This window comes from Centroberyx affinis, unplaced genomic scaffold, assembly GCF_046629955.1.
Source record: "Centroberyx affinis isolate AG114_WGS23_722 - 3 ecotype Tasmania unplaced genomic scaffold, CSIRO-AGI_Caff_v1 ptg002930l_1, whole genome shotgun sequence".
Lineage (NCBI taxonomy): Eukaryota > Metazoa > Chordata > Actinopteri > Beryciformes > Berycidae > Centroberyx > Centroberyx affinis.
In genome coordinates this window covers 391,405-419,067 of record NW_027281049.1, presented here as the reverse complement: position 1 = coordinate 419,067, position 27,663 = coordinate 391,405, and the positions used below count along the sequence as shown (strand labels likewise).

At 40.7% G+C, this 27,663-nt stretch overlaps 2 protein-coding genes across 3 annotated transcripts; one reads left to right on the top strand and one right to left on the bottom strand.

The window, feature by feature from the left end:
- Positions 1-12,098: 12,098 nt before the first annotated feature.
- Positions 12,099-19,274, bottom strand: chst3b (carbohydrate (chondroitin 6) sulfotransferase 3b). Its single transcript, XM_071536725.1, has 3 exons — positions 18,984-19,274; positions 14,600-14,815; positions 12,099-14,379 (listed from the first exon to the last, which is right to left on the bottom strand). Exons 2-3 carry the CDS (start codon positions 14,677-14,679, stop codon positions 13,152-13,154), a joined length of 1,308 nt encoding a protein of 435 aa, XP_071392826.1. The 5' UTR covers positions 14,680-14,815; positions 18,984-19,274; the 3' UTR covers positions 12,099-13,151.
- An 827-nt stretch (positions 19,275-20,101) lies between these two features.
- Positions 20,102-25,740, top strand: ghitm (growth hormone inducible transmembrane protein). 2 transcript variants are annotated; one of them, XM_071536715.1, is made up of 9 exons: positions 20,102-20,152; positions 20,484-20,650; positions 22,175-22,277; positions 22,633-22,744; positions 22,871-23,012; positions 23,244-23,352; positions 23,664-23,852; positions 24,705-24,876; positions 24,986-25,739. In XM_071536715.1, exons 2-9 carry the CDS (start codon positions 20,519-20,521, stop codon positions 25,071-25,073), a joined length of 1,047 nt encoding a protein of 348 aa, XP_071392816.1. In that variant the 5' UTR covers positions 20,102-20,152; positions 20,484-20,518; the 3' UTR covers positions 25,074-25,739. The 2 variants fall into 2 exon arrangements, with proteins under 2 accessions (XP_071392816.1, XP_071392817.1); XM_071536716.1 differs by lacking the exon at positions 20,102-20,152 and having other exon boundaries at positions 20,504-20,650; positions 24,986-25,740.
- The last annotated feature ends 1,923 nt before the right edge of the window (positions 25,741-27,663 follow it).

Genomic DNA, 27,663 nt, shown 5'->3' with positions numbered 1-27,663 from the left:
GTGGAATACATTATCCCCAATATTAGGAGAGAACATACCTGTAACAGGTTAATGACCTCACACTTTCCACACCATTTCATTTAGCGGGCCATAGCCAGGAAAAGCTAAATGCTTCACTCCCAATTCACTAAATTATGAATTAGCCAAAAGGTGAGGCGATTAAAGATTCAACATTTTTTGGCCCAACCAATAGATGGCCTCTTTGCTGAGCTTGGGTGGGATATCTTCCACCATTAGTTGAAAACTGTCTTGATATCCATTACGGAGAGCATAAATATTGGAAGAGAAGAACAAATAATCCGGAAATTACCAATCAAAGTGTTTTGAACCTGAGAGAGCGCTCCTAATGACAAGTCTAATGGGACGTTGTACATGAGGACGTTGTACATGACGTTGTAAATCAACCCTATATCTTCATGTGTGTAGGTGAATAAATAAATAACAACCTGCAATGCATGCAGTCATTGAATTGATATAGAATCATGGGAATGTTCAATTATTTGTTATGAAATAGTAGAAAGATTTTAACAGCTGGCAAGTTAGCACCCGACCCAAGATTGATATTGATTTACATCAGTGTCCATCCATAAATGTCAATGGAGCCGTCTTGGCTTGAACAAGCTCGCCAAGCATTTTCTTAACATGTTGTCTTGAATATGCACAAAACTAGTTTTATACTGATGTTTTGAAATCATTCCAATCAATGAAGTGCATACAGTGGTCTTTCACAAAAACTGCCGCGTGTCAAACTTCTTCAGCCTTATCCGTTCTGTAACTGGCACTGACAGGTCACATGGCGCAAACTGTGATGTCTGAATAATTTGAACAAATGCTAAATCATTACAAAGCAGCTAGAGAGATCAGTGACTTGAAAGTGAAGTGTTTGCGCTTCCCCAAGGCTCAGTGGCATCTGTTCTACATGTGTGCAGCAACAACATCCATGTTTCACTATATTAATCCCAATTAATTGTGCCTGTATTGGAGCAAATATTTGACTTTGAAGCGCTGAAGCCTTAATTGAAATCTACTTTGCATACAAGTCTGTGCGTTAATTTCTAACATGGAAAAAAGTGTCATTTAATGTGACGTCTTTCCAAGGTTATACCCAAAATTCCTACTTGCTCTCAACGATTTTGAATGCGACTTGCTTAGAGACAGATCAGCCTGTATTACAGCACCTTGCATTTTGTCAACCACATCCATAGAGTCTGCAGAAAGTGTTTGTCCTCAGCACAAATCAGCTGTAATAGGCAGGCTGATTTTTCTCCTTAATTCTGTAAATTGGAAGCTTGTGAGACCAATAATGGTCTGTTGGTTCAGCCTGAGGCCACCAGGGAGAGCTGTGCCTGTTCCTGTGAGTCATTGCAACGCACCACTCCAATGGCCTCAGCACTGCCATGAGGAAACTTATCACTAATTACCGCCCTCTTATTACTGGTTTTATTGAGGTATATACACAGTAATGGAAGTCTTTGCTTAATGCATAACCATCATCCACCTTGTCTGGGTTGAACAGGCAGACTCAGATGTAGCAATTGGCCTTAGGAATGACTTTTTTCCAAGGTGGCGCCGACCATCCCTCCTCCTGCATTTGACCCTGAGCTGTGTAGAATCTCATGATGGGGAGGGGATACAGATTCTGATCATGTCTTCCACAATTACGGTGCCAAATGTGTCTAACGCAAGCCCTAATGCTGCTGATGTATTTTCTCAAATTGGGACTCAGTGTTTTTAAATTGGCAAAAGAATTATGTACATAAAACCTCCGCAGGATGTGAGGTTGTTGGGGTCTGTTGCTTCTGCTGGCCATTAACTAGGGATTAGTGCTGGTGGGGTACACATCCCTTTGAAGAGGTAATTCCTCACACTTCCTTGCTATAGAAAATCAGGAAGCAATCATAGAAGAAACCATGCAGATGGCCCAGACAGGGAAGCCCATGACTATTTTCTTTAATGACAATTAAGACCTGGAGTAGCCACTGCCATTGTGCAAACTTAGCACATCAGAAAATTGGAAGGGACATCAGAATTAGGCGGCGATGCTCCGGCCATCACGCAATCGTGCTTAAAACCGAGGGGAAAGGGCAACAGTGAGATGAAATGTTTCTTTTTTGAAAGGGTAAATGGTGTTTACAAGCTTGTGGAGTCACTGTAACTCAGCACACTCACTTCATAGTTTCCCATATATCTGTCAGCACAATATATCCAAGCATGTGCGAGGCTGTAAATTAGACTATAAAAGTTGCTGGAGGGGATATCATCGTGATGTCACGCTGATTTTTAACACTGCGCGGAGACGCTCGGAGAACTCAAGAGTATATGTTGCTGAGTGTGATGACTGGACATGAATCATTATTATCGTAATCCTCTTTGAAAATGGAGAGAGAGAGAGAGAGAGAGAGAGAGAGAGAGAGAGAGAGATGCAGTTATCATTGTTGGAGTACACTGACCTCTACAGGGACATTGGGATAGTAGACAGACTTTTCTGTAGTGAGTGTGGATACTGCTGACATTAATCTGTCAAATAGAGGAAAACGATGCATACATTATATTTAACCTTCATTAATTTCTTCACATTGATTCAGAAGTGAAGTCACTTCAGTTTTGTGTGTAGAGTATGTTCTCCATGTTCTGCCTTGGTTTCCTCTGGTGGTCTCTATGGTAAACTGTTAGCATGTCGACCAAGCCAAAGTGGCCATATAGTGTTGTGTACAGTATTGAGGGCTTGTTCACTCCTTGAGAGTGGGTTCTGTATTTTTGTTAAAATCACTGACTTCGTAAAACCATCAGCCGCCGGTTTTACTGTGCTGCTGTTGCAAAAGCTAAATTGACGGTTGGGGATTGCACATGTATTTAAAGTTCGCACGTAAACCTAGAGGTTCAAGGCAGTTTGAAGGTCTGCAATTGTGCTGTGGGGCTTGCAGTGGGAAAGGATGCTGTTTACTCAGTTTAGTTTGACGTGCAAGTCAAAACACAAACACATGAATTATCTCTTTTATGAGGTGTACTTCTGCGTTTACAGAGTCAACTTTACTCTCTCCGAGTGAGGAGTCTGTAAAGAGAGTCTCTTGGCCCATAATATATTATGTATTATTTTTCCTTTATTCTGATGGTGCTATTTAAAATGTTTTCAATTATGTCAGGTTTTCACAATTAAATTAGGCTTATTGTTATCAAGCATCTGCCACGTTTTTCATATTTCTAAATTAAACAGATGCATCAAGTGGATTAATACCTAAACAGTCTTTTTGCTGTCTTCATCTGTTAGTGATATATTTTGTGTTATGATGTCCCCATAGTGTTTTCTCTGTTTTAGTCTGCATGTTGAATTAAAAACCAGTAATTAAGAACCAGTAACTCTAAAACAGATGTATCCTAGACAAAACAAACAAGAGAGGGGATGTCAGAATCCAACACCAGAGGACAGAGCAGAACATTAGTAACCTAATGTTGCCTAGCTGGACAGGTGGACAGTGCATTCACACTGTTTGTACACAAATGTACAATTTCTTGGTCCATACTAAATTGGAGATATATGTTATGATATGATATGATATGATATGATATGATATATTATATTATATTATATTATATTATATTATATTATATTATATTATATTATATTATATTATATTATATTATATTATATTATATTATATTATATTAACTAGGTCCTTATTTGTATGCATTAATCCTATACTGTATATGTATACATTCATATTATATGTACTATACACAAAAGCCTTAATAGGAGGCAAGTAAATTAGATTGAAATTTAAAATGAAAATAATACAAATTCAAAAGTATTATTTCAGCATATAAAAATATACCAGGTATAAGCCCTGACTCTAACCCTAACAAAAAAAAACAGGGAAAAAAATATAACTCAAGAATAATAAAAAAAGAAAAAAGACAAATCATGCACACTAAATCATGCACAGACAAAGGGAGGCACTGTGCCGTAACACACATTTTCTCTTAAAATAAAAAATGTGTGTAATTTGTGATGAAGAATTCCAAGCAATCACATCTTTGTACAATTTATTTAAGAAAGAAAAATATTTTTTTTTAGACACATTCATATTTAGAGACAAGAAAAAAAAGTAAAAGATTAATGGTTTCTCTACCTTCAACAAAGACAGACCACTGTAGCATATTAGTGTTAATGGCACAGCAAAGTCCACACTTCTGTTTCAAGGCAGCTCAATCTTATCTATATTCCTGTTGATTATAAAAATCAACCATAATACAAATTGCATAAAACTAAAGCTACTGTAAACAACTTATTCAGATGTGTTAGGTGTCAAGGATGCAGAGCATGTTTAGGTTACAGACAGTCTTCTCATTTTTACAACAATATTGTGTGTGGACCGTGGCCTGTGGCTAAAAGGTTCGTCTCATTAACCTGCTCAGTGGCTTCATTCTCAATGAAAAGATTCAGTTTACTTTTTAAGTATGAAGTGATCCAAATACAATGCAATGCTTTTCTTAAAAGTCTTCAACATTCAAGATCAGTTTGTTGTTTAGAACCCACTCAGCTACAGATTACATCTTGCTGTTTGTTGTCTCATTAAGCTCAATGATATGACTGTTGGCCCTGACACACACTGTGAAGAATCATCATCCTGCATACACATACTCACTTTGTGCATGGATGTGAACATTAGTAAAAATTTAGAGCAAAGGGTCCAAGAGAACTGTACACCCACCACACTGTATATCTCTAACACTGAGGAAGCTCCCATAAATAAAACAAACCCTTTGTGGTCTGTTGGATCAGTAGCAGATGCAGTAAAACCATAACAGTTATGTTTTTGAAGCAATAGATAATCAGTTGGAATGGTTGCATTAAACTCCAGAAGAGCTACATTCACAATTGTGTTAATATCTTTCACTTAGCCAGTCGTCGGCCATTTGAGGCGGTCGGAGGGCCTGGAGCAGCAGTCACGGTTCCCACTACTTCAAGCTGGTTCCATCAGATTATCGGCCGCTGGGTTACATGTCTGGCAGCGGTGTGATTAGCAGCATCTGGGAGTGAGAGAAGTCAAGGGCAAGCTTGGGAAAGACTTATCTGCCTGTGAGCGACTGGTCAACTGCTTTTCATTTACACTGCACCCCATGTGGGAGGCCGGTTTGAGTGTACTTAGTGGTATTTTGTTTGCATTTTTTATTACATCCCCTACTCACTGATTTGAATGTCTTATTTAACCCCTTATTTACTCCCAACCTTTATTTATAGAATAATTACATTTCTTAATGTCATGTCGATTTCAATTAGAGTTTTAAAGCAATGGATGATGATTATTTGACAAAAATGTGTAACATGTTGTGATCGTGCGGCCTATATCTTTTTCAGAATTGTGCCATTGACAGGAACACTCATGAGCATAAGGACCAAGCTTTTCAAAGCAATCCACTTTGGTTATGAAGAACCTGGATAAAGGTAACACTAAGTCAGCGATTACACACTAGCTCCACAGATCCATTGTATCTCACCAAACACAAGAAACTGAGTGTTCCCTCATCATCTTCACACTTGGAGTCCTGCCCTCGGCAAAGCAAAGAGAGGTGTGTTTTCCCCTGGTAGGGGCCTCTTTCCTGAACACAAATTACCAAGGTAGTTAAAAGGGAGGAGAATGGGGGAGGGGGACGGGGCTCTCAAAGTTTTTTCTGGCCAAGGACCTGCATATAGATAAGAATTTGGTCAGGCATTTTGCTGAGGAACAGGTCAATGAAATTAAAGGGAATTTAAATTATTCTCCATTTCTCTGTAGAACCCCAATGGGCCCGATATCATGGCAGTTCACGAACCAAGACTTCTTTACTTCACATTTCCTTAACTGCTCACAGACCCACGTAACACAAAACCACACATTGTCAGACATGTGAAGAAAAGCGCTTTCAACCCAATCAACTGGTGCTCATCTGTCATCTAGCATTAATGACAGGTCCCGGCCTTACCACCTGTTCTGCACATTCTAGTGGCACACAGATGTTTGTTTGTGTAGCTGGAGGGGATGTCGCTGCGGGGCCAGCGGCGCTCTGGCCTGTGCGGTATGTGCAGCGCCAGTCCAGTTTGCCCTGCCTGGATATAAGTCTTCTCTGTCCTTTGTTTAAAAGTATGCACACCTGTATTCATTGTGGCGTCTGTCCTCACTGGCTAGCATTAATTTACACACAGGTGCACAGTGACAAGGAACAGCAACAGTGTATCATTTTATGTAAAGGCACCAAAGCAGATAAAAATACTGAAGAAAAATGCTATAAAATCTTATTATGTATCTACAGCAGCAGCAATTGTGGCTGCCTATGAAATGTGAAGCATGCCTAGACTGTGTCTTTTTGTTGCATTTGCCTGTGAGCTTTGTTATTGTCAGTCAGTTCTACATACACACAGGCAAAGACATGATTGCTACTTGGGATGGGAACAACTTGGGATGATTTTGTTGGGCTCTTTTGGGAGAAGTCCTCATCTTTTGATAAGAATCTTGCAATAAAAGAAGGTAAAGGATAGCTCCTTTGACTCCTTGCTCTCTTTATATAACAAGTTTTTCCTTCAGGGGGAATTTCAGCCGTACTTTATCTTCACCCACCAGAAGCCACAAGACTGCGGCCTTGTGCGCTAGAAATAGAGCGGCTTTGTGCATGAGAAACGGCCGGGGCAAAGGTATGAAAACGTTCCCTCACTGCTGCCCCGATCGCAGACAGAGTGGCCCTGTAAGGAGAGAGAGAGAGAGAGAGAGAGAGAGAGAGAGTGACCACTCTGGGACGGCTGACCCGTTTCCTGTATTTTTAGAGGAGGCCAATATATAGAGCTGGAGCAGGACAAGAAGGGGGGAAAAGGAGAGAAAAACAATGAGCAGTCTTGCCGCCTGTCTGGCATATTTGTCTATAGATAGATTCATTGATTTAGAAGGAGTTCTGTTACTACAAAGTGTATATTATGGGATGCGCTGGGAATACCTGCTGGAAGTACATTATATCTTGACTGCATGAGTTTGAATCTTTTCTTTTATGGCTTAAATTCTGTCCCATTTATATCTAGGTGGTTTCATTTCTTTCATTTTCCACCACTGTACCATTTTAAGAGCATATTAGGAACATTAAACTTATGACCATATGATCTTCATTTTGTTCGATTGTGAGTGACATGCTGGCCTGCTGTGGTGTGGTGCCACCCTGTCAATTTTAATTGCACAAAGCACAGGGGTGCGTTCAGACAGCTTTATTTTAGCACAGTGGGTTGTGGCCAACCTCTATAGACATAAGCATATCATTAATATAGCACAGAGCGCTATTTTTGTTACAAGCCCATATTAAACTTATCGTATAATAAATATTAAAAAAAGTCCATTTCATGTTTGCTATGACAACTCCATATTCTGAATCACACGACAGGGTATTACAGCCTGTAATTATTGTTCCAACTTTTACTCAAAATAAACTGTCTCTCATTCCTTGGTCAGTGGCGCACACAACACTGTGTGCAACACAAGTGATTCCTTGTCAGGCTTTTTCTTTTGGACAAAGAGAGACAGTTAAAAAGACAAACATCAAAGTGGAAATAAAAGATGGAAATAAAGACAACGATTTTGAATGATTTTAGCTCAGCCGCACATCTAAAGCTGGATCCCTGCTGACCTCTTCCGGTGGTCACTCTGGTGTACTGTGCAAACAGTTTTCAAGACGTTCCTTGAGGCCTTTCATCTCTTAGTCTTGCGGTAAAGGATGCAGACAGCGTCACATGGTTGGTCCTCACATGGCATCTGTTATGTCAAAAGGAAAAGGCCTGTCATTACACTGTTGAGACTGGAGAATAATCTGTGATTCGTAAGTGCATCAGCATCTTATCTTACTGGAAACGCTGCGATTCCCTATTGACGCATGCTGTAAATGTTGCTCATTAGCCGCCCTTGCTCTTTCCACTCCCCTTAGTCCTAAAACTGTTATGCTTGTTTTATTGTGACTGTAGTTCAGTAGAATGGCACTTACTCTGTATTTGGAGCGTCGCCAAATGTGCCAGCAGTGTGGGACAAATGGCGTGATCTATTCAGTAGTTCTACATTTTTTTTAAAGACCTCTTCACTCTCGCTTCGTGCTCACACAAAAGGAGGTATTGATGTGCTCTTAGGGTAAGGGAAGACTGAAGCTTTGTGTTCCCCACCAGAAACTGGCTGAGGAAACAGTTCTTTCACAAAACTCATTCCAAAATGCAAATGCTGCACATCTTGTACTTGAGAAACCTGAGTCTATTTTAAGTCTTGTAGTACTGTAGTAACACTGTAGCAATTTTAGAAATTATATTGTTTTTATACTCATATGCGCTATTTAGATGATTTTACCCAAAGTTTCAAGGATACAAAATGTGTGCAACCTGTAATTCTGTTTCTTTTTGCTCTAAGTAGTCTTTGCTTTTTTAATTGTGTTAATTCTGGTTGAGCAAGTCACCGCATTTGCATATATGATGCAACATAACTGTTAATGTCCCAACACCCAAGCTGCACCACTAACCTTACTGCAAACAGGAACATGAGTCAGATCCTTGCCCAGCCTCTTACTTTGACCTGAAGCAGAGGCCTAAACAGAGAAAAAGCACAAGAAAGTGTGTTTCTCAGCATTGTCATTATTACACACTGAGGCAAATAGAAGCGGTAAACTGTAAATGTTGTGTGTTTTCAGTGCAGCACAAGTTAATTTATGGCACAAGAGCAAACAGACATCTCATTTGGGCCCAGACTACAGCACATGCTTTTTTATCCTCTGAGGAAGGAATGTGAGTCTGAGGTTAAAATACATGCATCAAGTGTGTGTGTTTAGGAGGAAAAAGGAATAGTAAATATCAGAATGACACCTATTCAGCGGGAAGCAGAGCAGTGCCTTGTTATCTTGTTTTCTTCGCACCACCTGCTGACCCAACCCCAGTTATTTGCTTTACACTACTCTTCTCCTTCACCCACAAGGCCATTCTTCCTCTTGCGGGGACGTTCCCTAAACTAAAGTCAGAAGCCAAATACACTTCCAGTAAATCTTTTCTTTCATTGGAACACATTCAAATCTGTGACTATGACAAACTGTCATGCTAGTTTGCTAGAACCATGGACAGATTTTATTCTTGGTTCCCTACATCCTTGTTGTTGCAAACCAGAATGGATATCTAAATTTAGAGCAAGAGTAATGCTTCAAAAAATGTTTTCTCATGGGACCGGATGGAGGGGTGGCAATACTTTACATAAACACTGAGTTCATAATGAAAATGATAAAGGGGATACCAGGGAAAGCACATGCCAACCAAGAAAGCCAAGTAGGGAAGTAAAAGATTACATTGTTTTTGGGTGGAAAATCCCTGGTGTGTATCATATGCCACAAGTCCTTTTCTTGGGACTTTTAGTCATTCCGCCCTCTGCAAACCTAAAGCACCTTCAAGCAAATGACATCTTTCTTCAGGTTAAGTTAAGCAAGTTCTTTCATAATATTTTCAGCTGTGTATTCAGTCTATGGAGGACATCCTGACTGTCCTCATTGTGAAGACGAAAATCACTTCCCGCTCTGTAAGATTAAAATATATATTTTTTCTTAAACAACCACAGCCATCACAATGATTGCTATTTTGTTTCTTTACACATACTTTGGTGGCTGTAATGGTCAGACAGCTTGAGCCACTGCCCACATCCAGAACCCACATGTCATCTCTGTGGCATTTTTCACTTGTTTTGCAGAATCTAAATCCAGAGAGAGAGAGAGAGAGAGAGAGAGAGAGAGAGAGAGAGAGAGAGAGAGAGAGAGAGAGAGAGAGAGCGTTTATGTGAATTGTATTTCCGTTGCTGTATTCATGGGCAGCCATTTCCTTTTCTGTCAAAGGTTTTTAATGGTGTGGTCTGCCACAGCAGGGTGCAAGTTACAATTATGTATTGATATGATCAGATAAAGTGTTGCCCAAGGGTGTATTCTGTGAAACAGCCATGAAACAGAACACTTTCTGCTGAAAGATGACCAGATTAGATAAGGCTTTAGCATTGCAATGATAAGGCTGTGTCATGTTCATTTGTGTATAGCAGAAACTGAGGCCTCTGGTTTGCATCTTAATTTGATTGAAGCTGGATTAGAAACTGTGGCCACACTCCTCACACTGCAACACAGTTTAGCCACTGCATCAGTGCAACTGTGACAGGAAACCACTTCTGATCTTTGATCTCACTAACTACCTATGGTTGTCTGCAAAAAAAAGAAAGAAAAAAAATACCATGAGCAATAAATCTGCAGGTTACCATTTCCTGTTGAAGCTCAAAATAAAATGTGCCCGACTTTAATATGGTAACAGCAAGACAGTAGCTCACAAGACATTTGATCCAGTGCCATAAAATGCTGATGAAAAACAGGTTTTATTGCCAGCATTTTATTTGAAGCAGCGTGATACTGGCCAAGAAATGCATCCCATGCAAAGCTTATGGCATCACAGTTTGCTGGGGCCCTATAAACAATGCTCAGAGGAAAATGTTGGGGTGTCTAACAGAGTTTCAAAGTAAATGCGAACCTATGAACACATGAAGGTAATGAAACTATACATCTACTGACATATACACTGGAAAATCATCTATATAGGTTGTTGCAGCTAGGAACTGATCAGATATGAGTGAAAATTATACGGGTAATTTTCCTATTAAGCAATTTTGTCCAACACTCATCAACTGCATGCAGCAAGAGTTTTATGCAGTGAGATTGTGTGCCTACTCCTCAGTGATTATGGCATGCAACAACCTGAGTTTTATGAATGGCATTCCTCAGTATGAGTTACAGTGTATTTAGATTTATGCCTCCTCTTCGCCCAGCCACCGTCATTATCGCATGCAACAGCATGACTTTTATGTGTCGCTCTGAGACACATCTGAATTACCTAAATTTTGTGTCTGTGTGTCACAGATCCAGCATGGCATCTTTCTGCGCTTCGGCTGAGGCTGTTTTGCATATTTCAAACCCCTCATGGTTGATGTGGCAGGGCACCATATAACAGGGCAGGAGGGTGGGGTTACCTAAGTGCCCTCAGTTTACTGCAGAAAAGGGGGAAGAAGGCCTTAATTCAGTGGAAAGTGGTTATTCTATTCTATATTTGCCCCGACCATACAGTGACTCCACCCTCCACACGTCCCACATAAAGCCACTCCAATATAAGAGTTTATGAATGCCCGGCTTCTCCTCATTAGGTTTTCACTCAGACTCTGCAGAAGTGGCGACATTGTTAAAATAGAGATAAATAAACATTCGGCTGAACCTCACCAGATATAATGTGACTTATTGGTAAGAATGAACATATTGGAAGTGCATTGCGGTGGCATAGGAATGTGTGAGACTAGTGAATGAATAAATGTGAACACGAAATAGCCACTCTTTTTTTTATGTTTAAAAGAGTAACAGAGAGAGAGAGCGAGAGAGAGACTACAGCCTCCCAGGGTTTCTGTAGGCGGGTGGGGTCAGGTGGAGGAAAATGACTTGGACCACATTATATGTAAAGTTGGGGTAATTGCTAGGTTTGGAGACTTAAATAGCTGGGCCCGCACAGTGGTAAACACACTGCAAGGCATGCAGCTGCCTCCACATTATCCTTCCTCCTTGCTTCCTCGAAGACAAGCTTGTCAGTTTGCACAAAGCTTAAACATTTGGTGCGGATAGGCCTAAAGAGGGCAGAGACACTTGCTTCAGTTAACCAATCAAACAAATAATAAATAGGCTTGTAGTGAGTGAGCGATGGTAGTTTACAACCAGAACTAATAAATGAACAATGAATGTCTTTCTTTTGTAGTTTTTTTTTTTTTTTTGCAACACTAAAGTGACAGTGTATACACTGTTACACCCAGGCTGGTATATAGTCTTGAGTAATTTGCTTCTGCTTATTATGTCATTGCTTAGTCTCTCTTACTTCGCAATGATCATTAAAAAAGATAAAACAGGAAGTTTTGCTCATGCAAACTGACTGTGAAACCCTACCAGACAAGATAACAAGTAGCAATATATAGTATATAGTTTTGCCCCAATTATTTTAGTGATATTCTTATAATGTCAAAATTGAGACCTCACAAAAATTAAGAGTTTCACAGTTAATAAAACTGAAGTTTTATTGTAACAAACAAAATCCATAAGAAACAGACCGGCATATCAACAAACAGTCTCGCAGGCCAGAGTATCAGGGCCTCTTTTTATCACCAGCCAAGAGACTTGTGTCAACAGACAGAGACCTGCCGACAAAACTCACACAATCCTGCAAACCAGCTGCAGTTGGAATGTCTGCATACAGTAGCACTGTAAACATCTGTTTTTACAGAATGGGTCCTGACACTGTCGCGAGGACAACTTCAAACAACTAGCCAATTAGAAAACATGCATGTACAGCAACCTATAGTATACATGTGCAAGAAAAGTGCCCACTGCAGGGGGAAAGGAGTTTGTGGAGCACATTCAGAGCTGGAGTCGTAATGACCTTTCAGCAAACAGAAGAAAAAAATAAATTAGCATGAAACAACATCCCTTCTTAATCTTATGCGCAGAAATTACATGGCAAAACATTGGTATTTCCTTTCCTGCAATGAGCATTGCTATACAAGGCAACTCATTCATTTGGCTGTATATTACATTTCACTTCAAGTTTCTTTGGTATAAAAGCTGCTTCTGTTGCTAGCTCAGGACTTGTTGGACAAAAAGAAAATTAATCGAAGTTTCCTGAAGCATTTGAAACAGTTAATCACTGTTCACAAGCACACAGTTATCTCCCTTATGCCTTATTTGCTAAGGAGGTCAAATTAAATTTGGGACAGACTTGCAATACAAGCCCCAGATACAGTTTGAGTTGGAGTGAGAAAGTGGTCATGAGTGCAAAATAAATACAGCAACCTCTTTTTACTATGCTATGCCCATATATGAGGTTTCAACATTGTTTCAACCACCTATTTTTAATAGTTAAAGGCAGTATGTATGTCTGTTCAACAATACCTTTTCTTCATCAATCTATTTTTTAAATAGTAATAAACTTCAAATAGCACACCATCAGAAAATATATTGTTCTCTTTATAAGGCTACTAGTCCCTAATAAATATCAGTCATTCCAGAGTTTTCCCAACGGTTGTGTTTGCCTGTCTGGGGTCAGAGTTCATGTTTGTCAATGTCTATAAAAAGTTGAACATCTTTTCCTCTATCAAACTGATGGACTTGTCTGTTAGCATTTCTTCACTGTTTACAAATTTGTACCCAAACAGCTTCAGTGTTGGTCCACAGACTTTCTGTACAACCTGGGCTATTTTGAAAGGTATACTGAATCTCCATTTTTCTACTTGTTCTGAGGAGTTTTTCTGTGTGGAATACACACCGCTGGCCTCCTTGGAGGCCTGAGTGTTCTTTAGGATCCAGGATTTCACTTGTGGAGTGAACGGGATTCCGGTAAACCTATACATCTCCGTTGCCTTCCTCATTGGGAACCGGGCGATGTCCTCGTAGCGCACCAGCATGTAACGCCGGCGCAGCCACGGCGGTTGTCTGAGGCCGACCTCGGCAGACATCCTGATGTTGTCGCAGTTCCCTTTCAGCTTCCTCACCTCATCATCATCAATGGGTACATCCCCATCCATGGCCCACTGCTTCCAGTTCTTGTATTTGGCAGCGAAGGCCACCATGCGCGAGGCCAGTACAGCCCGAGGGTCCCGGACCAACTGAATGAACTTAACGTCGAGACGGGGGTCCTCGGCCAGCGGACGCAGGGTCTCCAGTTGACGCACCCTCACCGACTTGATGGCCCTGTGCTCCTTCTGGAGGCAGGACTCTGAGGCCATGGTCAGGTTCAGGGGTCCACAGCGCCTGGTCCTGCAGTGGTAGCGCTCAAAGACCCCCTTGACGAAGGGGCTGCAGACCGACTCCTCGCACAGGGAGCTGCTGGACTCTCTGCGGAAGAGGCCGGTGGTGACGTGGTCCACGGGGAGGGGGTCGATGAAGCTCTCCAGCAGGGAGAAGTCGCACAGTAAGAGCTGCTGGAGCACGTCCCGGTACGCCCGGGCCGCCGCAGTGGCATTGGTGCCTCCGGTCTCCAGCGTCAGCATCCTCTCCACGTGCCACAGCGGCTCAAAAAGGTAGAACATGTTGTTGCCCTGCTGGTTGAAAAACTCGCCCACAAAGGAGGAGCCCGTCCTGGTGGTTGCCAGCAGGAGGATGTGCTTCCTGCCCCTGGCCGTGAGCTCCTGGTGCTGAGTGTAGTTCTCAAGGCGCCGCTTCATCAGCATGAAGGCAGGGTGCAGCTTGCTGAGGGTGGTGAAGGAAGCATTGTGCTTCAGCAAAACATGAGAGGAACCACTGGGCTGCAGAGGGGTCTGGGGGGTCTGCTTTAAGGTGAGCTTATCTGACACCCTAAAAGTGTGGGAGGAATCACAACGTTACATTATGTTGCAAAGGTAAGAACACCAAAGACTCATTATTTAGCTTGACATTGGCAACCATTTTGTGTTCCTAAAGGAGGGCTAGTAAAATAGCTGTTTAAAGCTTGAAAGAGATAGGTGCAACACAAAGGCTTTAGGTGAAACTGTTGGAAAACACAAAGGCATTCAACTGATCACTGAAATGGACTTACCTTGAGATAATGTTGTTTTCCTTCTCAATGATAACAAGTGCCACAAAAAAGACAATGGATATTGTGTATTTGATCCTCATTCTTGGATGTAGCTGTGCCTGGATATGCCGTTACAAACTGCTTCTTAATAGGTTCTGCCAATCTTACAAGACTCCAGTTGCCTTCTTAAATAGCCTTCCAGTTATTTGTATTCCCCATCGTGGACGATGTTTCATCCTGTAAATGAAATGAACATCAAACTGTCAGTCACACGTTTTGCACATTTGAGCACGGCTGTAAGTAACACGCACTTGGTCTCAATTCTTTCTGTCAGAGCACTTAGGGAAATTTTCTTTTAACTAGTCATAGAAATGGGGAAGTTAAAAGCCTATTCTTGAATATGAAATAAAAACCTGTGATGTTTAGTCAGATTAGGCATCTTGTAGTGAACATAACAATAAAGGAATCCATACATGGCCATACAAAACCCTTCTCTTTCTTTTGCCTCCTCCCCCACTCTAACCCTACTCCTTCATGGACGCTTGCACAATATTGGTGTACTATATTTTGCAAAACCAAAAGATGGGGGGCCTTTTCTCAGAGACAAAAATATCATATCTTGAGATGGTAAGAATAGGAAATGGCTGAATGTTTTACTGGAATCTAATTCAGTCCTTCCCACGAGGAAGTCTTTGTTATCTTTAAGTGCACCAGTGCATTTCAGGAACATGCCCACCCACCATGCAAGTACTGAAGGCTGGTACACATAGAGAAAACAATGTTTATGAGTCTGTCTTTGTAGCAGTTAGTTAAAATGGGTGGAATAACAACAGTGAAGGTGCTAGTGAAATATAAGTGACAGACTGCAACAAGGAAAAAAAATAAATTTTGTGACCGTTTTGTGCAATTCCACAATTGCAGTGGTGTTTTCTTTGAACTCGGTGCTGTCTGGGTTGGTGTGATAACCCTATCCCGCTGATGGAGGTAGGCAGAACAGCCTGTCCAATCTGCCAGCTGCTCCTCCATGTCAACACTGGGAGGAGATCTTTTCCACAGAGCCCTTCACTGACATGACTGGGCTACTGGTACAGGAGGCCATCTGGTGATAGACTAATGGCTTGCTCCCCCACAATATACCATGGTGCCTCTAAAACACTCACTGGGAGTGAGGGGGATACATGGGCAAACACTAGGAGGTATAAGTGCACAGTACAGAAATTGAGGGGGAAAACCTGCTTGTCACAGAGCCATAAATTGTGGCGCTATAAGACTGCAAGGTATACAGTACACAATACTTCTGCTGAAGTCTGCTGAATAATAAGCCTCTACCTGGCAGGCAGTGGGCAGCCAAATGAAGATGAGGACAGATTTAATGGTGACTATTTGGGGGATATCCTGCCCATTCCTGAAAGATTAATATTAGGTTACCTTTGAGATAATGGCAGCTTGGCTCAGATCCCTGACTAATCTTGGGATTTAACCAGAATCCTGCCTACTTTGTCTGCCAGTAAAAAAAAAAGGTCAATAACATGGCAAGGGTGTCCAATAAATGAGACAGTCTCTACACTGAGGAAATTAGAAAACCTTCATTTTGATATATGTGCCCACTAAAATGCTTAGGCTGAAGCTGTCAATGAATCGCAACAACTGCTTAAGAGGAGCGGAGAAAGTTGGATCACAGTCAGGGTCTGAGTTCGCTTTTATCCTACGTCAGACATCTGGGTCAGTGAAAACATTTGTTTACGGTATCCTTCAGGTGCTACAGACAGTCCTGAGTGTGTCTGTGATTTCTCATGGATCACTGTTAAAGGATTACATGTCTAGCCCCAGGGCCAACCCATTAGTGAGACTGCGGCTATTAATCAGCAGAGCTACAACCAATAGACCAAGCTTTTCACTCACTACAGGAAGGTAGCTTTGTGTTTCACATGAAACGAGCACCATGTAGGAAGTGAGAGCTGAAAGCTGCCAGCGCTTCTCCAAAGCCTGATACATAAGCATCATTTTCTGCGGTCTGATGAGCCTGGATCCCTCTGAGTTTCTGTTCAACACGTCTGAAGATCCAGTTCTCACATCCTGTTGCGACTTCTGTCCCAGGCCAATTTTGAGCACTGTAGCCAGTCCAAATGACTGCACTCTAAACACAGGGAATGGTTGGACACCGCCTGCGAAATTCTCTGAGAGGGAATGGGAAGTTTGCAGCTCCAATAGAGCACTGTTGACGTGGAATGGTGTGTAATCAAAGGGTGAACAGCCCGTGCACTGAGGTACGCTTTCACCAAGAGGAAAAATCAGCTCCGTCTTGCACCACCCTGCCGCATGCCACAACCACAAAGGTCTCTTACACAGCGGAGACTCTAAAGCCCCTTTGGGCTGAGATCCCAGCACATAAACTCCCGGGTCATTCACACGTCAGAGGGTCAGTGACTAAGCTCCTAGATGTTACTTGCCCTACAATTGGAAACATAGTATCCTACCAGAAGAAAATGAGTGAATGAGCTCTCAGGAGTTCCTCACTGGACATTAAACATTGTGCAAATAGTTACATTTGTCTGAATAAAGGGGATCTGAGGAAATCTATGGTTGAGCCACGATATTGCGTATTCTGCCCATTTTTTTTCTTAAGTTATTGTACAACAGTAAGCAAGACACAAAAATTCGTAATAACTAAGATATGGGTAAGACATGAGTAAGAGATGTCTGTTCTCTAAATTAGATATTTATTTTTATTTATTTTTTTGGATGAGATTTTTGTTGTCTGGGTGAAAGATTTCTGTTTTCTGGGTGAGAGATTTCTGTTTCCTGGGTGACAGATCTCTGCAAAAGTGAACACATTTTGTGCAAGAGCACTAGATACAGCCATGGGATGGAGTACGTATTTAGCTGTTTTAGATAGTTATCTCCATATATGATTTGAAACAAACAAAAAAGCTCGATCAACAATTCACCAAGAACATATAGGCCTACTGTATGTGGTCTGAGATTTCATCATTTATATGGAAAACTAGATCCACACCAATTATCTCAGTTTATTGCACCAAACACTCCTGCTGTGTAAAAAGACCATGAGCTGACATTTTGAATATTCACAAACCACTGAGGCATGTGACACGTTTGATCATCTGCTCATAACCAAACCACCATTGCACCATTTATCATCTTGTTACAAATGATTTTAATAGCTGCCTCTTATTTAATGTGAGTCTCATGTGAAGGCAAATTCAACATCAGCCAGCCAAGCCCACTTTGGTTGAATGTATTGTAGTGTAGGCTACATTCACCCAAAATCTAATACAAAATCCCAGTACAATTGCTATTAGAGAAGCGCCATTTTCATTGTTGACATACAGATGCATGGCAAAAAGAAAACTGTCTTTTTTTTTGCTTCACTTCCTCTCTGAAGAGGTGTAAAAGTAGCTTATCCGACCAAACCACACAACCTAATATTACAGGAGTACACCACAAGAGCAACTGAATTTGCCTGTCCGATAAATGATGTTTGTTGCCTCCAAATTAGCACTGATTAGCATATTGTGGTATACTGCTGTTTCAAGAGTGTGGTGCAGCATGTGGGAAGCATGCTCACAGAGCAGGTTGTGTCTTACATCAAAAGGGACAGTTCAACAGTAGTCTGAGACAATCATGGGTCATCATGGAGGGAGAGAGAGAGACAGAAAGAGAGAGCGAGAGAAGGGGGGGGGGGGGGGTATCAGTATCCTGACGCTGACAAGTTTAATTAAGGTCAGAGTGTAGGCAAGATCTGGATACTGATAGAATATGCTTGGGACAATGCCATGATTTTGTACTTGGTATAGTAAGGGTCAGTGGAATAAGATCCAGTGGTCATAAAGGGTATTTTTAAGTCTCAAGTAAAAAAAAAACATGCAAGCCTACACTGTCCACAGTCCACAGCAGTGGTTTTGCAGACACAAGCAGAAAGCAGAAGTTGTTTGCTGTCAAGTCACAAACTTTCCCGACAGGTGGAACAGAGACATGGGGAATGGGAGAGCTGAGGCTACTAATCCCAGTGCAATTTGATGCAAAATTGGTTACTATTTCTAGAGGAATGGGATCCCTTGTATTTAAAGGTCAAAAGGACAAAAACCTAAGGCAAGCTGAAGTCAGCCCCTCCCAATTAATATACAGACTCCTAACGAAAAAAGCCCTATATATGCCTACTGTATACCTATAGGGACTTACAATGTGCGCGTGCGTCGTGCTCAATCATGATTCTATAGTGACTTTATCGTACTTTGTGTTGTTGTTGTTTTTTTAATATATCCCAATAGGATATCGTGTAGCCTATAGTTTTCCGTTGTTAATTGTATAGTATCATTCTAAAAGGTATTATAGGATTACTATTATTTCCGCAAGTAACAACTTGTCTGTTATCCAGCATACCCACCATAGTGTTGAGACTCAACAAGTAGAGGAATCCTGTGTGCCTGATGGCATCCCGCATCATATCATCCGGTAAGTTGATCAGCCTTTCCTCACCGTGCGAGTCCAGGTAGAAATTAATTCCATTACTTCGCAGGACTAGTTCACTTGTGTGACCGAAAAATCCAATCCAAACCAAGTATGTGGGCTACTTTCTCCAAGTGTGAACTCGGGAACAGATGGAAACATGTTTAAAGAGCTCGGAGTGATAAGGCACACAGGTCAGGCTCTTATTCCTCTGACCGCTGCTTCTCCAGTCTGCGCCACTGGAACTGAATGACAAGTCTACACTGAATGAATCACATGGGAAAGTTTGGTCCAAAAAAAAAAAAAAGCGGAGCTCCCACACAGGAGGCGCACTACACCGTCCCCTCACAAAGTTGTCCTGACTCTTGCCTGTTATAATATAATACTTCCATGGTTATAACAGATAACAAAACAAACTGGTGAGCGAAACCCTATGTCAGGGTTATTAATAACATGTTTTGTTATTAATACTGATATTATTTTATTGTAATTTATTTTAGGTCTTTAGGCCTGTCTACGCCTCAGTCACCACAGAAAGGAGAGAGAGAAAAGCACACCACCTAGTGGAGTGCATAAGGTTGTGCCTCTCAACTTTTACACAAATAGGCTATGACTTGTAGAATAGAATAGAATGTGTTTAGTGCTATTTATAGACGAAATTGGGCAGTGGGAAAATCAAGAGCTAATATGCATTTGGGTTTTTGTTATAGCCTTAAATTGCAACCTAAAAAAAATCCATCACCAGAGTGCATATAACCCATAAGGCGAATAAGACACGAGGGTAGGTATGAAACAAGAATTGCTACATTTATGTAGGCCTACAGTATGATATGATGTGGTATATTGTATTTTGCTTTATTCTGTTTCCTTGTGTTTGTCTTACATCATTCTGTAAATAGATGAATAGATGAGCTTGTACTTGAACATTATATTGTGATAGGATATGATGTACAGCATTAAAATGCAGTCCAACTTGAACTTCAAGTCCCATCATCTGTCGCTTAATGATGACGCACTGAATGAGAATTTTCAGGAAGGTTGCAAAACAATTGCGTCAGTAACTTGCGCACTTCTATCCAGAAAGGTGAACGACAAGCCTTGCTCTCGGTATGTAACTTACAGCTACGTATTTGTGTATATTTGTAATAAATAGACGTACAGAATGCATTTCAATGCTTGATTTATTTGATTTTGGCTTAAATGAAACTTTCCGAAGACGATGTAGCTAGAGGAATATACGTATATCTAGCTAACGTTAGCTGCTAATCACTGTTAACGTTGTTTTCTCCACTAACCTGCCACTGTTAAAAGCTAACTTACCATAATTGATTGTTGGCTAACTAGCTCTTAACTTTTACCGTAAGAACTAGCGAGAGATGTGATGATACAATGTTACTGTCTACCAGTTAGTTGACGCACTGTGTTAATTTGTGAACAGGCTGATACCGGTAACGTTACCAGAACACTTTGACCATGTTGGTGGCGAGGCTAGCATGCCTGAGGAGTCTCCCAGTCGCTGGGCTCCGTCCCATGTTGGCACAGGGCAGCCCGGCCCTGAGGACGTCCACCCTGAAGACCTGCCCACCGCTGCTCAAGCCTCACCAGGTACTGCAAGTCTGAGAAACATGTCCGTGTTGCCAAACTTTTTAAGTGCTGCACCCGCATCCGCTGTAACACTCTGACCATACCTACCCAACAATATCTCGAAGTGGAGAGATTTTTCTACCACGCACATGCATACAATTACTTAGTTCTGTTCTGCTCCTCTCCATTTTGCTATGTGAAGTGGATATTGTTTGTGGCACATCAGATGCTTCAGTCTTAACTAACTGCGTCAGCCCAGGCACTGAGCAGGAGCTAAGTAATTAGCAGTAGGGTGGCCTAGTAGTTAGACAGCTGTCCTGTAATAGATGGGTCATGTATGTAAATAGAAAATGTAAATACAAAACTATAAAGGGTTAATGATCAAGTCATCTTTGTTCTTATGATCCCATTAATCCAGAAGTCAAAACTGATCCTAGATCAGTGCTGCCATGCTTCACTCTGATATTGATACTGTCTGATGTTGACATATGAAAAGAAAGGTGGCAAACATAAGCACATGTCTTAATTAAGCAATATTACACGAGAGGGTGTGCTTTACCGTCATTATTGGCACTGAAGTTTATACAAGAAGATTATACAACAGTTACCAACAAAATAAAAGATATAATCAAAATGTATTCATATTGTGGGGCAATTCGCTCTCAAAATAAAAAAACTTTTTGCTAGTGTTATCTCCGTTTCCCTGTAAATACATGGGGTCTGACTAATAACTGGAAAACAATCAGTCACGTCAGTAGACTCCTATGTAATGGAACCTAGTTTACTACTCCAGCAAGTAGGCCGACCCTTAGTAACGACCTAGCAACAGAGACGATTTCTAGTCCCTGTTGAGTCAGCCAGCCAACTTGAGCTAATGCATTCTAGAGATCGTGGGATTTCCCAAACTGAATAAATATCACACATATAAACACAAAACTGCCTTGCTAGCTCAGTCTTGTTGTAACTAAGATATCTGCTGAAATTTTTTTTTTCATGGACAGATTTAGCTACTACGTCCGCGAACTTCACATGTATTTTTAAGCTAGTAGCGCCGTGTCACCGACTCACCGGCACACCGGCACAGCTGATGGAGGATGCCAGAGCGTCTAGTAACATCAAGGCTGAACAGTTATATTTAAATATATTGTATTATAATATATGGCGGAGTAATATTTAGCGATGAGCACGGCTAGGTGTGCTGTCATGCTGATTTGATCACGTTCTAAATGTCTAGTTGACCAATCAGATTGCTTGCTCGGAACTACCTGTTGTATACTTGTTCTGTCAAATACACAAACCCAGGAATGCTATGTCCACACCTTGCAAGTACATGGCTGATCAACTGGATATTTTTCAGTGACTGCATGTGGTAACTACATACAATCTAGTAGAAATGTTATTTGTTATGCAGCGTTATTGCTTAGCTCACTCTGATTGTTTTCATTTTTGATGATAGGCTGGGCTTGGACTTCTAGCCAAATGATACAGAGCCTAATCAGCAGTGAAAATTTGCAATTGATGTGATGTTTGTTCCTCTTTCACCAGGGTTATTCCACCAAGGCCAGATTTGGCTTCCGCCGTGGCAAGGCATCCAAAGACCAGCTCAAGGAAGCAGCTTTTGAGCCAGCAACAGATACTGCCATTAGAAGTGAATACCAATACATACATATCAATGTATTAATTATCAAAAATATTATATTATCATGTTCTCCAGCCTCTTGCACTTGCCCTTCCACAGGCTAAAATCTTGTTAGTGTGTTATAAGCTCACATAGCTTGAAGCCTGGTTTTGAGACCAAACTAGATAACTGTTCTGTAATTGAACTCAAATGCCACAGTTTCTTTTGAATCATATATCAAACATTTAACTTGTGACCCTCACACTGTCTTTCCTTCACACTAGTAGTTAGTTTTATTCTATAGTGCAATTATTAACTGTTATTAACTAATTTAAAAGTATGTCTGCAATGGCATGTGTATAAATGGTTGTTGTTCTGTCCATAGTTGACAGCATGGGGAGAATGGTCCTGGCTGGCGGTGCAGCAATTGGCCTTGGTGCCCTTTGCTACTATGGACTCGGCATGTCCAATGAAATCGGTGCCATTGAGAAAGCAGTGTGAGTAACAGCTTTTTGTAACAGCTTTTTGTACCAGCATCTGCTTTGAAGCTCAGATCAGTAGAAAGTGTTTGTATCATATCTTCTAAAGGCTCCACCTTCACCTTCCCTTTCTTCTGTGTGCAGGATCTGGCCTCAGTATGTGAAGGACAGGATCCACTCCACCTATATGTACTTTGCAGGCAGCATTGGACTGACAGCCTTATCGGCTGTAGCAGTGAGCAGAACCCCAGCACTTATGGGTCTGATGATGAGAGGATCCTGGATAGTAAGCCTTATAACTCTGATATATTACACCTATCATGGTCTGATTTAGTATTTTTGAAGTCCTCACAATGCCATATTTCAACCATTCCTTTTATTTTCAAATCAGTTTGATGACTAACACACCATGTTGCTGGTCTAGTAATGTTTGTACTTTCAAATAGTGGCTCAGAAGTATTTGACATTTTCAGATTAATTCTCAGATATTTAATATGAATGTCATGTTCTAACTCAGGCAATTGGAGCAACTTTTGCAGCCATGATTGGCGCTGGCATGCTGGTCCGGTCCATTTCATATGACCAGAGCCCAATGCCTAAACACCTCGCTTGGATGCTCCATGCAGGTACTTCAGATAATGTCCAGTGCAGAATGATTATGCTGTAATGTTGTCCTTTATTCAACCTGATATAATATCTCTTCTCTGTACTTGCTTCAAGTTAACACTAGAGGGCAGTGATGTATAGGCTCAGAAAATATCAGCTGCTCTTGCATTTGATAATCTTTGGAAAGATCTGACTTATCGTTCAGATCTATTTCACTGGTAAAGAACAAAAGTGATCTTAACTGATGAAAACGGTTTGGTTTGTGAAAAGTTATTTTGCTGTGTTTGTTGTTTTTCGCTATTCATTGGCCTTTTTGTTTTTTATTACTAAGGTGTGATGGGTGCTGTTATAGCCCCCCTCACTCTCCTGGGAGGTCCTCTGATGATGCGGGCAGCCTGGTACACAGCAGGCATTGTGGGAGGTCTGTCCACTGTGGCCATGTGCGCCCCCAGCGAGAAGTTCCTCAACATGGGCGGGCCCTTAGCTGTCGGCTTTGGAGTGGTCTTCGCCTCCTCACTTGGTTGGTATAATGCAGTTTCAGATGCAGTAACAAATTAATAAACGGAAGTAAAAAAAATGTACTCTAACTATGCATCTTCACACTTTAGCTGTTATTTTTCACCCAGCATTCCTCTTGCGTGCAAATGAGTCACACGTTGGGAGAACTTCTGGGTTCTTCATCAATTAGTTTGCATGGTCTGCTGCGATACAGTGACGTATGGTGATATATTGCTAAATATTTTATCAATCACATTGTTGTACAAGCAGTGCTTCTAGGTATGTATGTAATATTTTATAAATATAGTCCAGGCCAAATAGGTCATGTCATGGCACATTTAATGATACTGTGTAAAGAAATATAATGAAACTGAGAACAGAGGCCTGATTGTCATAGATACTAAAATGACAGTTTTAAAATTACAATTCATTTCTTTACACATTATCATTGAATTCTCCATAACATGATGATGGTTATCATTTTTCTTGGCAAAACAAACCTAGGTGTAGACATCTTTCCCCCCAATCTTATCATGGTCAGTTCAAGTGTACAGGAAAACTCATCTGACAGAAAAATGGCCGCCACACATGTACCATTATTGCAGTGGCTCTAATTCTGAAAATGTTCAGGACATAACTGTATTCCTGTTTCTTAACAGTTCAATTGCCAACATTTATTCGCAAGCCAAGTAGCCAAACGTTGCTGTATTCTCCAGAGAAGAGATGGGGATAGCTGATCAATTAGGGAGCCAGACAGCTGAGATCACATTCAAATAACACTGCTAATTTATTAGGTCTATACATTACGATCATGAATACACCAAGACTGTACAGAATCTGTCAGTCTCACAGTGAGTGTTCCTGTCTTCTCCAGGATCCATGTTCCTGCCGCCCACCTCAGCGTTCGGAGCCGGCCTGTACTCTGTGGCTGTCTATGGAGGCCTGGTCCTGTTCAGCTTGTTCCTCCTCTACGATACACAGAAGGTCATCAAGAGAGCAGAGACCTACCCGCTATATGGCGTTCAGAAATATGACCCCATCAATGCGTAAGTCACTCCAGAAAACATATTAGTGCACTGGAAAGTTGAATAATGATGATCTAATCTGTTATGTTATAAGATATGAATCTTATAGTTAATTAATCTTATCTCATAGGTGTATGGGGATTTACATGGACACACTGAACATCTTCATGAGGCTGGTGATGATTCTGTCTGGCGGCGGCGGCGGCAAAAGGAAATAAACAGCAGCCGTCTCACTTCAGCTTAGTTTTACCTTCCACAGAGTTGAGCGAAGTCATGTTCTGCTACTAGCAGCATACACCAGGTGTTATCTTTTAGTTTAAACTCCAGTCCAACTGGCAAATAAACATGTATGCTTTGCTGTTGTGCGAAGAAGAGGATTGCACTTTCTAGTGCATATTGTACTATATCCAAGTAAAGAAGACAAATTGTTTTACATTGATAACGCTCTAAGAGAGATGCTGTTATCTTAATTCTGGGGGTGGTGTATTTGGTTTATCCCAGGGATGCAGAGGGGTTAAATCTATCTGTTGGCATCGCTTGGCCCGCCTCAGATGTCTTTTATATTGTTCCTTATTTTTTCTGTCTATTTATTTTCACTTGTGGGTTCCCATTCTGGTAAGAGAAACAGTGATGGAAATATCTGTTATATGAGACACAGAAATGCCATATGTCAATCTTAGACTGCCCCAGAATCACAATACACAGTACAACAAATGATTATGTTGTACCTAGTACCTAAATATGCATTGATAGTGCACTTCTGTGATGGGCTTAAAGAGGTTGGCACTAGGATAAATGTGTCTGTAAAAAAATACAGTAATTTCAGTAATGGAATCATTCAATAAAGCAAGTAAAAAATATGTTTTTTGTTGGATGTTGCTGTTGTCTCATTGTGGGGAAGAATGTGATGGCAAGATGAAACGTCATATATATATATATATATATATTTATATATAGATAGATATTTATATAGATATATATACATATAGACATGAAACAAGTCAAAGTTATGTGTTTTTTTTACATTAAATCATCCTAGTAGGCTGCATTTTATAGAATCTGTAATGCTATTTGAGTTTATCTAATCACTCACTTCTGATGTGTAATGCCGTCCTCGTGAACAGTCCCTTAAGTCATTTATCATTTCTATACATACTATTTTAGGCCTTGTTTTCAGTATAGGGCTAAAAAACCTAATGTATTCAGACTTAATGTTAGCACCATATGCAACATTTGGACTACATGACTCCTGATCAAAGGCACAGAGCTCTGAAATGGTTGGATGCAACTTCAACATATGAAGCATTTTTTTTAACCCAAGCAGGCTACTTTTTATTTCTTTTTTTGCAGTCCAGTGTCACATTCTTAACTCATCTTTGAAATGGCATCCCAGTCCTAGTCATGCCCTTTTCAGCTCTCATTTCACTTAAACAGTGTTTTGCTTTTTTTGCTAAATATTCCTTTCTTATAAATAGCCCACAGGCAGCCTGGAGGAGACTTCAACCTTTTAAGACGATTAAAAGTCATGAACATGGGGTTGGGTTATTTTTTATTTGTGTTTCTGACGACATAGACCAGAATTTAACCAAAGGACTGTGATTCAGTGGATGGGGGTTTGGTGAGTCAAACGTGTTACACAGACATTAATTCATGTCGCCGTTACTTTTTTAATTCTACGGGTAATGACTTGACAGGTTCGTATCAGAGAGGTGTGGGGAACCAGACGTGTGCTAAAATTCATGAGGAACTTGTGATTTGTAAATGGATGGTGTGTGTACAGATTTACCCAGCCAAATACATTTTAAATTGTAAATCAGGTGTAGCCTACATGTATTTTGAAAAGTCATCTTCAGGTAAAGCAAGGATGACTTTTTATATGATCGCTGATCTTTCCCATTGCTGAATAAACAACAGACATGTGGGTCACATTGGGTTGAATATCAAATGTGAGACATGATGGGGTTTTTTGTTTGTTTTTGATTAATCAGCATACAATGCATCTTCTGTTATGCATGTTTGATTTGTGGTCTCACTCTATAAGCAAAATAAAGTTGATTTAATATCATCATATACTGTATTTGGGCCCTATAGTCTAATTCTAGACAATTATATTCCATTCATAAAGGTTTGCCTCTTCTAATTTTGGTTATTCTTTATCAGTCATTAAGCTCTGCTTTCCTTTTCTGGTCTGCTAAGTATTTTCAATTATTACACGAAAATCATATCGCTGCAGCAACAATATTCATAAATTTAACTTCTATCTTTGTTGAACACCAGATCAAAAAATTGACCTTTTCTAGATTGCCCTCATTTTCAGCAGAATGGTAATGTTAGAAAAAACAATTTGTAAATAGACTTTTCAATTAGTTGAAAAATACCTATTTATAATAATAATTTCTTGAGTTGGAGGTAGCCTAGTTATTACAAGCAATGAAATGCCTGCCCAAACTTTTGCCATATACATTAGAAATAAATTCAATTGCATTATGAACTAACACTAAACACTAAGACTAAAACAACAATCAGAGCAGCAGCTAACAAGATTAATTGTTGTGAGTAGTGAGTGAGTGTCTAAAGTCTATGGGAGGAAGTCTCAGTGTCATAACTCTGTCTTTAACACCCCCAGCCTCCCCACTGCTGCTACTCAGTAATCTTAAACTTACATATTTTGTTTAACATTTTTGCTCCAACTGGACAGTGAGGGACAGACGGGGGTCCACCTCGTATTTCCCCATAAACCGTCAGTGTGTAGCGGCAGATGACAAAGGCTTAGTATGCTAATCCTCTTGTCCACCATCTGGCCGCTCC

Excerpts from the sequence above, each read along its gene's own strand:
- chst3b (XM_071536725.1), bottom strand. The coding sequence starts at position 14,679 with ATGAGGATCAAATACACAATATCCATTGTCTTTTTTGTGGCACTTGTT. Across the intron at positions 14,380-14,599 it reads GAAAACAACATTATCTCAAG|GGTGTCAGATAAGCTCACCT; the intron begins GTAAGTCCATTT and ends CCACACTTTTAG.
- ghitm (XM_071536716.1), top strand. The coding sequence starts at position 20,519 with ATGTTGGTGGCGAGGCTAGCATGCCTGAGGAGTCTCCCAGTCGCTGGG. Across the intron at positions 20,651-22,174 it reads CGCTGCTCAAGCCTCACCAG|GGTTATTCCACCAAGGCCAG; the intron begins GTACTGCAAGTC and ends CTCTTTCACCAG. Across the intron at positions 23,013-23,243 it reads TGATGAGAGGATCCTGGATA|GCAATTGGAGCAACTTTTGC; the intron begins GTAAGCCTTATA and ends GTTCTAACTCAG.